The sequence below is a fragment of the Ovis canadensis genome, chromosome X (assembly GCF_042477335.2).
Source record: "Ovis canadensis isolate MfBH-ARS-UI-01 breed Bighorn chromosome X, ARS-UI_OviCan_v2, whole genome shotgun sequence".
In the NCBI taxonomy this organism is placed as follows: domain Eukaryota; kingdom Metazoa; phylum Chordata; class Mammalia; order Artiodactyla; family Bovidae; genus Ovis; species Ovis canadensis.
The window spans coordinates 131,051,559-131,064,904 of record NC_091727.1 but is presented as its reverse complement, the minus strand read 5'-3'; the positions used below and the strand labels follow the sequence as shown (position 1 = coordinate 131,064,904).

At 40.2% G+C, this 13,346-nt stretch overlaps 1 protein-coding gene across 1 annotated transcript in view; it reads left to right on the top strand.

Annotated features, from left to right (window-relative positions):
• Positions 1-2,729, top strand: part of LOC138930861 (nuclear RNA export factor 3-like) — a 33,435-nt gene extending 30,706 nt beyond the window's left edge. The window contains 2 exon segments of the mRNA XM_070291252.1: positions 1,876-2,129; positions 2,585-2,729. Coding sequence (XP_070147353.1) covers positions 1,876-2,129; positions 2,585-2,729 — 399 coding nt within the window.
• The last annotated feature ends 10,617 nt before the right edge of the window (positions 2,730-13,346 follow it).

Genomic DNA, 13,346 nt, shown 5'->3' with positions numbered 1-13,346 from the left:
ACATTACTCATATTTATGCATTTCTTCCTCCAGAGAGCCTCAACTCAGGTTCATTAGGGATAGCGGCCTCCCTTAGGACAACGGTTGTGTAACAAGTTTTAAGCACTCTGGCTTAAATTGGGTTTGATATGATTTCATCCCTGGGTCACAAAAGTGCAGTGATCCTTTCCCACTATACCTAGAACGATCAGGACTTTTACTTCAAAAGAGACATAGGTAACAGAGTGGCACAGCAGAAGATTGCTGGGTCCCCAAGCCAGAGAGGGCTCTACTGAAACCACATTCTGGTGTGGTGCTGCCACTTAGAGTTGCATTGAAATCATTTTATTTATTTATTTTTTGTCTTTTCTGTCTGTACAAAATCACTCACAATATTTTAGATGTCAAGCAGTACAAGTTTACACCTTTGAATTTTATCTCCATTTAATCACAAATGGTCCAGCCCTTCTGGGTGGTTATGGGGAAAGGTTCAGAGACCCAGTGACTCACCTCTTGGATAGCCCAGGAAAGGTGAGCATTACAGGAAAATGTAGGACATGTGGGGGTTGCATTCTGGAACAGGATGAATCAGAAGGGTCTGTGGGAAGAGGGTTTTGCAGTATTAAGTGGGTGAGGTAGCCCCTGATTCCTGAGCCACATGTGATTGGGTTCTCTGAATAATTCTGCTGGCTGACAAGGAAACACTATTCAGGAAGAATATGCAGGAATGCATCTGGATGCACTCAATAAGGAGAGTCTGAAGAGGACACTCACCATCTGGTGGAGTAGAGCGAGGAAAGAAACTTGGGATTAGGCCATTTAAGGTCCTTTCAATTATACCAGATATCAACTGAGCAAAATATATTAATATTAGTCCTCACCCCAACACTGGCCACTCCCTGTAGCAAGTGCCCACTGGCATGTGCATAAGTACACACACAGGAAACATTACACAAGACTGAGGATGAGGAGAACTTAGTCCCTGGACGTGGATACATGGACCCGTTGGCAGCAGTTCTCCAACCCCTGTGATTTGGTCACTGTTAGCTAGCACAGTAACATAGGCAATGAAACAAGGGGATCCATCTCAAGTGGACATCCCCATCCCTACCACCAATTCCTCTAGGACTGGCAACCAGGCAGGGTGCATGGGCAAGGGTTTAAAAGCCCAGGCTGACATCTTCCCCAGCCGTCTCCTTCTAAAAGTTTGTCTACTCACCCACGGCTCCCCAAGCCCCTGGCAGCCTGGCAACTCCTGATAGCTTACGGTGAACGATGTCGGATTTGTGATCTCTGAAGACAAAGATTCAGCTTCGGGACCAGGGACCAGGCTTGATTACTCAAGAGCTTTTGTGTAGCAGAGTTTTATTAAAGTAAGAAAAGAGCCAGAGAAAGCTTCTGACAGAGACATCAGAAGGGGGGAGGGAGAATACCTCCCTTACTAGTCTTTAGCAAGCGAATTATATACTTTTTAATAAGTTATTATAATAATTCAAAAGAATGTACCAGACCCAGTCCCACAATTTACATTTTAGGATAACAGGATTAGAACTTAACAACAGAAAGATCCTACCAGACCTACTCCCATTATATACATTTTAAGATATCAGGATTAGTCAGAAGGTTTTCAGGAAAGACAAACTGTCCTCAAACAGGATACATTTTTGTTATATAATCCTTAGTACAGAGTTTAAACTTAGTTGTTTGTTGTGTAATCATCAGTTTTGGGCTTAAAGAAAAAAAACTTACGGACTAAGGAATGTAGAGAAAAAAAAGATGTTTGTCCTTTCCTCCTCCTTGAGAATTCCAGACCCTTCTCTCCTTGGGGACCCCCGGACTTCTTACCAATAAATGTGCCTAGGAATTGACTCTCTCACTCCTGCTTACCAATTAAAGAAATGCAGAGCGAAGTCAGGAGCATCAGAGGAGAGGTTAGATGTCAAAGTGGACTTTTCAGGTGGAATTGTGGTCATCACCGTTCAAGAGCTGCATCCTGGTGAGCTGCAGATGCACAGGGACTCGCTGCTCGTCTGGGCTCCATTGCTCCTAGTTGGACAACACTGGAGACTGCTCCAGACCTGGGAGAGGACAGAGGAGGGGGTGAGCGGGCTAACCACGACGTGGGGCGGGAAGCCTGTTCTTCTGCAAAGGTATGGCACTAAGCTGAGACCATCTTGGAAAGGGAGGTGGGGAAGGTGGGAATCAATCAGGGTCCCTGAGCCTGGGTACGGAGAGTAGAATACTCCACAAAGCATGCTGCAAAGGAATCCCTGGATTCTAAGAACAGTAGGTAGGATGCACTTCCAGCAGCCAGTTAAGAATCAAAAACCCTGTGCACAACTGGCCCCGCCTACACTGATGCAATCATGAGGTAAGCAAATCCCACAAATGCCAGGAACCAATCAGAAAGATGCACGGCCCTGCCTATAATGGTTTGGGTACTGCCAAACTCTCCGCTCATTCTGGCCTCTGCTGTCATTCCTGGCTCAGCCCCAGCTCCAGGTCTGTGGCAGCTGGAGAACTGGGAGAGGGGTTGGCGGTGTGGGGCACCTCATCCTGCACCTACCCTCTGTAAAAAACACAAAATCTACTTTTTCCTTTAAAGAACTTATGCTCAAGAGCTTGCTTTGTGGGTTGAAACGAGTAAATTAACTGCCAAGGTAATCGTGAAAGATCTGGACACCTTTGAGATAAACCAGAGTGCCTCTCCTCTGAAAGTGGTGGAAGAGGATCACCAATGCATTTTATGATAGGGCTCTGGAGCCTCATCAGGATGGAAAACTGGGCTCCCAGACTGCCTCCCTCCCTTAGCTAAGGGAGGCAAAGGTAAAGTGAGGGTTCTTGGCTGACATCATAGAAGGGGAAAAGAAGGCACAGTTCAGTGCATCAGATCTTGAGGGCGATCAGCCCCTGGAGAGCAGCACACTCTTAATGCTCCAGTGTTCTGGCCCCAACACGTAGAGAAAAAAAGCCTCACATTTTCATTGTTGTTCTCCTTTAGTTGCTAAGTTGTATCGCTCTCTTTTGCAACCCCATGGACTGTAGTCTGCCCAGCTTCTCTGTCCACTGGATTTCCCAGGCAGACTACTGAAGTGGCTTCTCATTTCCCTCTCTGGGGATCTTTCCAACTCAGTGATCAAACCTGAGTCTATTGCATCTCCTCCACTGGTAGGCGGATTCTTTACCACTAAAGCACCATGGAAGTACTCTAAATGGATTAAAATCTGCTTTTTTTGGAATACACTGGACTGGCCAAAAAGTTTGTTCGGATTTTTCCGTGAGATGTTATGGAAAATTCGAACGAATTCTTTGACCCAACCCAGTGTTTAAACCAACTGGTATGTAAAAACTGAGTTTGGTGCTCACTGGCTTTTCAGCTAATGGGTTACAGCCTGCTGTAAAGAAGTAAAATGAGGCCATCTTCGGTTCCTTTATATAGCAGTGTCTGTGTGGGAAAATGAATGGGTGAGCCTCTTCAGGTATGAGTGTGTTAATAGGAATATATTTGTGTGATTAAGGACATGTTTGTGCATGCATGAGTGAACAACTGACATATCCATGGATATTACCGTGTTTGTTTGTGAGTGTAAAAATTTAAGCCTGTTCACTTGTCTGATTTTTGCGGGGGCGGGGGGGGGGGGCATGTTGGGCTTCCCTGGTGGCTCCAATGTTAAAAAGTCTGCCTGCAATGTGCAAGACTTGGGTTTGATCCCCGGGTCAGGAAGATCCCCTGGAAAAGGAAATGGCAACCCACTCCAGTATTCCCTCCTGGAGAATCCAGTGGACAGAGGAGCCTGAAGGGCTACAGTTCATGGGGTTGCAAAGAATTAGACTCAACTGAGCGACTTTCACGCATATGTTGTGCAGGTTGCAGGATCTTAGTTCCCCAACCAGGTAATGAACAGGGGGCCCCAGCAGTGATACTGCTGAGTACTAACCACTGGACTACCAAAGAGTTCCCCTGTATGATATTTTAAAAGTACATCTGACTCTTAAACAATAGGGTTTGAACAGTGCAGGTCCACTTATATGCAGATTTTTTCAATAGCAAATACTACAGTACTACACAATATATGATTAGTTGAATCCATGCATGCAAAACCCTGGATTCACAGAAACATTATATTGTGATGGTAGATTACATGTTAAATATATTCAGATTCACATGGATGGTCAGAACCCCTAACCTTTGCATCACTCAAAACTCAACTACATTAGAATACTTGAATGAATTTTGTGTGATTGTGAGTGAATGTGAGAGTGTCTTGGTGAGCATGAGCACATTCCTACTTCTGAGCATGTTAATGTGTATGTGAGTGACTATGAGTATATGGATGTAAGTATAACTGATTTAATTTGGCATCACATTCAAGTGAATGTGTGAGCAGTTCTTATGAGTGAATAAGTGTGAGAGCATGTTTGTGCCAGTCAATGCGACCTTGTGCATGTCTATAACCACATGTTTGAGAATGAGCATGGGAGCCTCTTTAAATATGAGTTTGTGTGTTGAAGTAAATGGAACTTTTCATATGGATGAGTGAATGTGTGACCATGGGCATGAATATTAGCATATTCATGTATGTGAGATGAATGTCTGTTCTTGATCATGTGAAAGTGGAGTATATTTCTGTGAGTTAATGTCCAAGTGTGTGCATATGAGTACACTTGAATACCTCTACGTGTGAAAATGTGGGAACTTCATAATAAGTGTGAGCATATTCACCTGTGAGAATATAAGTATGATGCTGTTTGTATCTTCTACATGGGGAATTGTATATGACTGGGATCGTATTTGAATGTGTGTAAGTGGATGTGTGAGCTAGTTTGAGGGAATGTATGTGTAAGGACATTTTCATGACTGAGTATGTAACTGTTCATTTGTGTAAGCTTGTTAATGTGTGAGTATTTTTGTGAAAACGATATGAGTATGTGTTTGTGTTTTTATGTGAGTCATCTGTGTGTGTAGGTATAAGCTTTGTGATGCCTGTGAGAAAATTTGTATTCACATAAATACATGAAAATGCTCCTCTTTCTGAATATATTAAAATGCACATATAAGAGCATCTTAGTGTATTGTTGTGTGCATATATGTGTCTGTCTGTGGATGAATTTGTAAGCATGTTGATGTCTTAGTGGACATGTGAGCATTTTGTATAAAGGAATTTGTATGGTTACATGAGTGTGTCTATGAAAGTAAATGAGGGAGCACATTACGAAAGTGAACGTGTTAGTTGCTCAGAGGCATCTGACTCTTTCTGACCCCATGGACTGTGACCCACAAGGCTCCACTGTCCATGGAATTCTCCAGGTTAGAATACTGGAGTGGGTAGGCATTCCCTTGTCCAGGGGATATTCCCAAGCCAGGGATCGAACCCAGGTCTCCTGCATTGCAGGCACATTCTTTACTATTTGAACCATGAGGGAAGACCAAATGTATCTATACATATGAATAAATTGGTGACTATGTTTTCAGTCTGTGAATATGCTCCAGTAGTAGAGAATTTATGTCTGTTGTGCATGTACATGCACGTTTCTTGTATCTTAGTGAATCTGTGAATGTGTAAATATGAAGAATATGCTGTTGATTTGAGTGACTAGTGACCACAAAGTATCTGTGAGCATGTCTATGTGCGACTGATTAGATGTCAGGGTGTCTATGTGTATGAAGGAATTTGTAACCATACTTGTATGTGTGACAATGTCTGTACACATGACTGTGGGAACAACTTTAGGATAAGTATGCTCATGCATGTAAGTAAATGTATGAGTGACACAGCGTATGCGAGGTATATTCGAGTATGTGAGTGAGTGAATGTATAACCACGTTAACTTGAGTCTATCTGTATTTGAATATGTCCATGTGTCAGTGTGTCTATGTGTGTGTGCTCATTCCTCAGTCCTGTCTGACTATTTGTGACTCCATGTAGCCTACCAGGCTCCTCTGATACATGGAATTTTCCGGGTGAGAGTACTAGAGTGGTTCCCATTCCCTTCTCCAGGGAATCTTCCTGACCCAGGGACCGAACCAGTGTCTCTTGCATCTTCTTCACTGGCAGGTAGGTCCTTTACCACTGCAACACCTGGGAACCACAGTGTCTATGAACAGAAATAAATCTGTGAGCATGTTCATTTGAGTGAATGTGTAACCTGTGGAGGTATGTGAGCATCTCTTCGTGTAAGAGTGAATTGAGCCTGTTCATATGTCAGTATGTTAATGTGTTTTTGTGTTCATATATATAAGTGAATTTGTAAGCATGTTCATGCTGGTAGCATGTTCACCTGTAAGTGAATGTGTAACCATGTTCATTTGTGTCAGATTCTTAATGTGTACATCTGCTTTTGAGTCATTGCATGAGTGTATGTGTGAATGTTGATCATATGCATGTACATGACTGTTAATGAGTGTACATGTGAGTTTGTGATCAGGTTCACTGTATGTATATGTGCACTTGTTCATCTCTGTGTGCAAAGTACTGTGTGAGTATATATATCTGATCATGTTTCTGTGTTTGAATGAAAATGTAAGCATATCATGTATGTTCATGACTGTGAGTGAATGTACGCTTTATATTTTTGTTTTTCTACATTTTTTCTTAAGCTAATGTGCAAACAAGTTTGTCAGTAAATGCATGAGTATACACACACACATGCACACATCTATGTGTGCATATGGAAATGCAATGTTAAGTGAATATAGCAACGTATGTGTTAATGAGTATATAAGCATGCTTGTATGTAGGGGCATGGTAATATATGTGTTTTTTTCTGTGAGTGAATGTGATGACACTTGTATATGACTAAATGTGTGTTCCTTGTGTGGAAGTGATAATGTGAAGACATTTGTGTTTTGAGCATGTGAATGTGCAAGTGTTAAAGCTTGTATTTGTGAAAACATGAATTTGTGTGTTTATTTATATGTGAGTGTGTATTTGTATATATGTGAGCATGTTCATGTGTGTACATCAAGGCATGAGTAAGTTGGTGTGCGTGAAGGTATTAATGTATTTTTCATTACTGCAACTGAATGTATAAGCAAGGTTATATACATGAGCATGATGTACAATTTTAAGTGAAGTTGTAAGTGTATGTGGGTGTGCCTGTGCACATGAATTTATTTGTGAGCAAGTTCATGTGAGTGAATATATCAATGTTTATTTCTGTTTGTTTATGTATTTAAGTCTTCATCTGTTCATGAGTATCTAAGTGAGTTTATGTGTGTGACTGAATATGATTATGTACACTTATGTCAAATTTTCCTTTGTGTAAATAAACTTGAGAGGTTTTGTGTGTTTTAACATATTAAAATATGAATACATTCATTAGGCACATGTTTGAATATGGTTTACGTCTGAATGAACATGTAAGTATTTGTGTGACTATACTGAAATGTGTGGTAATGTGTGTATATGGTCATGTATGTGATGGCAGTCATGTATGGATTAACATATGGACACTTGTGTGTGAAGGAATATAGAAGCAGTTTCATGTGAGCATGTTCATGTCATTTAATGTCAATGTCTTAGCTCACATGACTGTGTGGGCATCCTGATTGGATGTGAGTATATCTAGCTGTGACTGAATAAGTGTGCATGTTTGCACATCTAAGCATGTTAATTTGAGCATGTTCATTTGTGTGTATGAATGTAAGAATGTGCTCTTATGTGTGACTGAATGCATGAGTGTGTCCATGTGGGAGTGATTGTCTGTAGGTGTACATTCATGTGCAAGTGGGGATGAATGTATGACTGATATTTTCAGAGTGTTCATGTATGTGAGTAGATGTATTGATATGAATGTATGTAAGCATATCTGTGTGCAAGTGACTGAGTGTGGGTCACTGTGTTTGACAGCATGTGAGCATATTTTTGTATGTGACTGAGTTAATATACATGTACATGTGTCTATGATCATTCATGTTAATGTGTGAACTTGACATCTGGGTAAATGGTAACTATATGTGTGAGCACATTTGATCCAATGAATATGCAAGTATGTCTGTGTGTGACCTCATTTATGTGTGAGTGAATGTGAGTATATCAGTCTCTCTGTGTGGAAGTACCAGCATGTTCATGTGTGGAAATGTGTGAGTGTGTTGAAAGAAAACGTAAAATCATGGGTTAGTGTGTTCACAAGGGAATTTGTAAGGATGTGTGTGTTCATGTGAGACAGAGAGTGTGTCTTACATGTGAATAAATTTGTGAACATATTCATGTGAATGAGAGAATGTGTGCATTTGCGGTAGCATCCATGTGTCTACTCGTGTGTAAGAATTTAGAATGTATCTGTTAGTGAATGTGTTATGTCTGCATATAAGCATGAATTGTTTTAGGAAATTTGTAAGCATATGCATTAGTGACAGCAGGTATGTGCGTGTGAGAGAACACACAGATGTTTCTACACAGGTATGTAAATATAGAATTAAGACTGGACATGTGATTTGTATAAATCATTATATGTAAGAGTATATATGTGAATGAGTTTGTAAATACATGTGTGTGATTCAATGTGTTAGCACTAGAGTGTATAATCATGTTGAGATGGGGATTCACATATGTGTGACTGAATATATGTCTGTGTTTGTATGTGTGTTTATATACATTAATAAGAGAAAGCATCAGTGAGTGAAAATGAGCATGTATGAGTATGTTCTATGTGTGTGAATGAATCTGTGGGTATGTTTATATAAGCAAATTAATGTGTAAGTCTGTGGGATTGAACATGTGAACATGTGGATGTAAGTGTGTCCATGTGTGTTAGTAAATTTGTAAGCATTCAGTGAGTGAATGGGGTTCATCTTATAAGCATGTTCATGTGTGAGTGTATTTATATAGTGATTGCATAAGTTTTTGTAAGTATAAGCAGGTTCATGTACAAGTGAACACAGGAGCATGCTCCATTTATAATCACATTATTTTTTGGAAGTTGAAGTGGGAGTCAGTACATGTAAGTACAAATGACTGTCTAGTGTGTCAGTGATTTTGTGAGTGTGTTCATGTGAGTGGATGAATGCATTATCATGCTCATGTGAGTGAATTTTCAAGCATGTCTGTGTAAAAGAGAATATGTGAGACTATGTATGTGCCTATGAGTTAATCTGTCATATGTCCTTTTGAGTGAGAGAACTGTGAGAATGTTATCATTAGTGACACTGCATGTGCATGTATATTATCAATTTTGTGTTTGAGTAAATTCATAAGTTTACTTGTATGTTTGAATACACATTTATGTATGAGTGAATGGTAATCAAGTTATATATGCAGTATGTTGATATGCATCTGGGACAGGGTATGTGTAAATGAGTGTGTTCAAGTGAATTTTAAACCATGTTTGTTTCTAAGTGAATATATGAATGTGTGTGAGCATAAATTAAAGAACACACATGAGTATATATATATGAGTGTCGATATATATGAGTGAATGAGTATGTGGTTATATGAGCATATTTGGGTATGTAAATCTATGAGCATTTCATGTTTGTAAATGGTGGTTGGAGTATATTTGTTTGAATGAGAGAATGAACATGCATATGTGAGTATATAAGTGTATCCATTAGTGAGTAACCGAAGAGAATGATCATGTCAGTGAATAAATGTGTGTGCGTGTCTGAAATTAATGAGTGAGCTACATTCATGGTTAAGTGTGTTGCTGTTAGTATATTCGAGCACTTTATACATATTTATACCTATTCATGTGTATGACTAAATTTTTAAATTTGTACATTGATGTTTGTTTGCGTGGATGAGTTAATGTGTAAGCATAATAGTTTGTATGGGGTTGCTGATGAGAGAGTCAATTCCTAGGTAGGTTGGTAAGAAGTCCAGGGTCCCCAAGGAGAGAGGGGTCTGCAATTCTCAAGGAGGAGAAAACAACAAATTTTTTTACTCTACATTCCTTAGTCTTAGTCACATAAAACGGAAATTGAAACTGCAATCAGAAATCTTCCAGCAAACAAAAGCCCAGGTCCAGACGGCTTCACAGATGAATTCTACCAAAAATTTCGAGACGAGCTAACACCTATCCTACTCAAACTCTTCCAGAAAATTGCAGAGGAAGGGAAACTTCCAAACTCATTCTATGAGGCCACCATCACCCTAATAACAAAACCTGACAAAGATGCCACAGAAAAAGAAAATTATAGGCCAATATCACTGATGAACATAGATGCAAAAATCCTTAACAAAATTCTAGCAATCAGAATCCAACAACACAGTAAAAAGATCATTCATCATGACCAAGTGGGCTTTATCCCAGGGATGCAAGCATTCTTCAATATCTGCAAATCAATCAATGTAAAACACCACATTAACAAATTGTAAAATAAAAGCCATATGATTATCTCAATCAATGCAGAGAAAGCCTTTGACAAAATTCAACATCCATTTATGATAAAAACTCTCCAGAAAGCAGGAATAGAAGGAACATACCTCAACATAATAAAAGCTATATATGACAAACCCACAGCAAACATTATCCTCAATGGTGAAAAATTGAAAGCGTTCCCCCTAAAGTAAGGAACAAGACAAGGGTGCCCACTTTCACCACTACTATTCAATGTAGTTTTGGAAGTTTCGGCCATAGCAATCAGAGCAGAAAAATAAATAACAGGAATCCAAATTGTAATACATTGCACCTTTTCCAAATGCAGATTCTAATCCAGGAATCAATCAATGTAATACACCACATTAACAAATTGAAAAATAAAAACCAAACCACTCTCCAACATAAACCACAGCAGGATGCTCTATGACCCACCTCCCAGAATATTGGAAATAAAAGCAAAAATAAACAAATGGGACTTAATTAAAATTAAAAGCTTCTGCACAACAAAGGAAACTATAAGCAAGGTGAAAAGACAGCCTTCAGAATGGGGGAAAATAATAGCAAGTGAAGCAATGGACAAATAATTAATCTCAAAAATATATAAGCAACTCCTACAGCTCAATTCAGAAAAATAAACGACCCAATCAAAAAGTGGGCCAAAGAACTAAACAAACATTTCTCCAAAGAAGACATACAGATGGCTAACAAACACATGAAAAGATGCTCAACATCACGCATTATCAGAGAAACGCAAATCAAAACCACAATGAGGTACGATTTCACGCCAGTCAGAATGGCTGCGATCCAAAAGTCTACAAGCAATAAATGCTGGAGAGGGTGTGGAGAAAAGGGAACCCTCTTACACTGTTGGTGGGAATGCAAACTAGTACAACCACTATGGAGAACAGTGTGGAGATTCCTTAAAAAACTGGAAATAGAAGTGCCATATGACCCAGCAATCCCACTTCTGGGCATACACACTGAGGAAACCAGAACTGAAAGAGACACATGTACCCCAATGTTCATCACAGCACTGTTTATAATAGCCAGGACATGGAAGCAACCTAGATGTCCATCAGCAGATGAATGGATAAGAAAGCTGTGGTACATATACACAATGGAGTATTACTCAGCCATTAAAAAGAATACATTTGAATCAGTTCTAATGAGGTAGATGAAAGTGTAGCCTATTATACAGAGTGAAGTAAGTCAGAACGAAAAACACCAATACAGTATACTAATGCATATATATGGAATTTAGAAAGATGGTAACGATAACCCTATATGCGAGACAGCAAAAGAGACACAGATGTATAGAACAGTTTTTTGGACTCTGTGGGAGAGGCGAGGGTGGGATGATATGGAGAATGGAATTGAAACATGCAAATTATCACATGTGAAACGAATCTCCAGTCCAAGTTCGATGCATTATACAGGGTGGTTGGGGCTGGTGCACTGGGATGACCCAGAAGGATGGGATGGGGAGGGAGGTGGGAGGGGGGTTCAGGATGGGGAACACATGTACACCTATGGTGGATTCATGTCAATGTATGGCAATACCAATACAATATTCTAAAGTAAAGTCGCTCAGTCGTGTTTGACTCTTTGCGACCCTGTGGACTGTAGCCTACCAGGCTCCTCTGTCCATGGGATTCTCCAGGGAAGGATACTGGAGTGGGTTGCCTTTTCCTTCTCCAAAATAAATAAATAAATAAATAAATAAAATTAATTAAAATAAATAAATAAATTCACTGTGATTTTAGAAATTACAAAAAATAAAAATGTCACTGGCCTTTCCCTGAGCAAGGCTCTCTTGCAGATACTCAGTTTACCTTCCTTTTCCAATATCCTATCCTTTTTAAAAAGCTAATACCGCATATACTTCTCCTCAGAGCAAACCATGAGGTCGTTACCTGCATGTGCTGTGTGGTTCTCTTTATGTCCTGATCACATAGTACTTTTTATTAGAGTCTTTGTGTGTGTGTCTTTATGTGTGTGTGTGTATCTTATTTCCCATGAAAGTCTGCAAGTTCACTTTCTCGCATCAGTAACTGCATCCTCCCTGTATTTCTTCTCATTAAAAAACATTCTCGGGGCTTTCCTGGTGGCTCAGTGGTAAAGAATTTGCCTGCCAATGCAAGAGACATCAGAGAAGGCAATGGCACCCCACTCCAGTACTCTTGCCTGAAAAATCCCATGGACAGAGGAGCCTGGTGGGCTGCAGTCCATGGGGTCGCTAAGAGTCAGATATGACTGAGCAACTTCACTTTCACTTTTCACTTTCATGCATTGGAGAAGGAGATGGCAACCCACTCCATGGTTCTTGCCTGGAGAATCCCAGGGACGGGGAAGCCTGGCGGGCTGCCGTCTACGGGGTCGCACAGAGTCGGACACGACTGAAGCGACTTAGCAGCAGCAGCAGCAGCAAGAGACATGGGTTCTTATCCCTGATCCGGGAAGATCCCACATGTCACAGAGCAACTAAGCCTGTGTGCCACCACTACTGAGCCTGTGCTCAAGAGCCCAGGAGTCACAACTATTGAGCCCATGTGATGCAACTACTGAAGCCTGCGCACCCTAGAGCCCATGCTCTGCAACAAGAGAAGCCACCCCAATGAGAAGCCCGCACATCACAACTATAGGGTATCCCCTGCTTGCCACAACTAGAGAAAAAGCCCACACAGCAATGATGACCCAGCAGAGCCAAAAATAAAATTATTCCAAAAAAATAAAATAAAAGCAAACTATTTTTGCCATGTACCTTATAATTTTTCCTGTGCCTCATAATTCCACATTCAGATTTAGTCTATGAATCCCTACTCTCCTTTAACAAATGAACACAATCAGGGTTTGTGTAAGTTATACTAAAAAGCAGTTTTAACACCTTACATCTGAGAAGATAAATTAGAGAAGTCATTTTACGTAATTGGCATTGTAGAAGTCTGAGTGGAAAAAAAAATCAGGTTACAGTTGATCAATTCCATTAAATGTTGCCTAGGTGTTCTTAATAAGCAAGAAGCCACTTTAGCTTCCTTGGTGCACCTTTC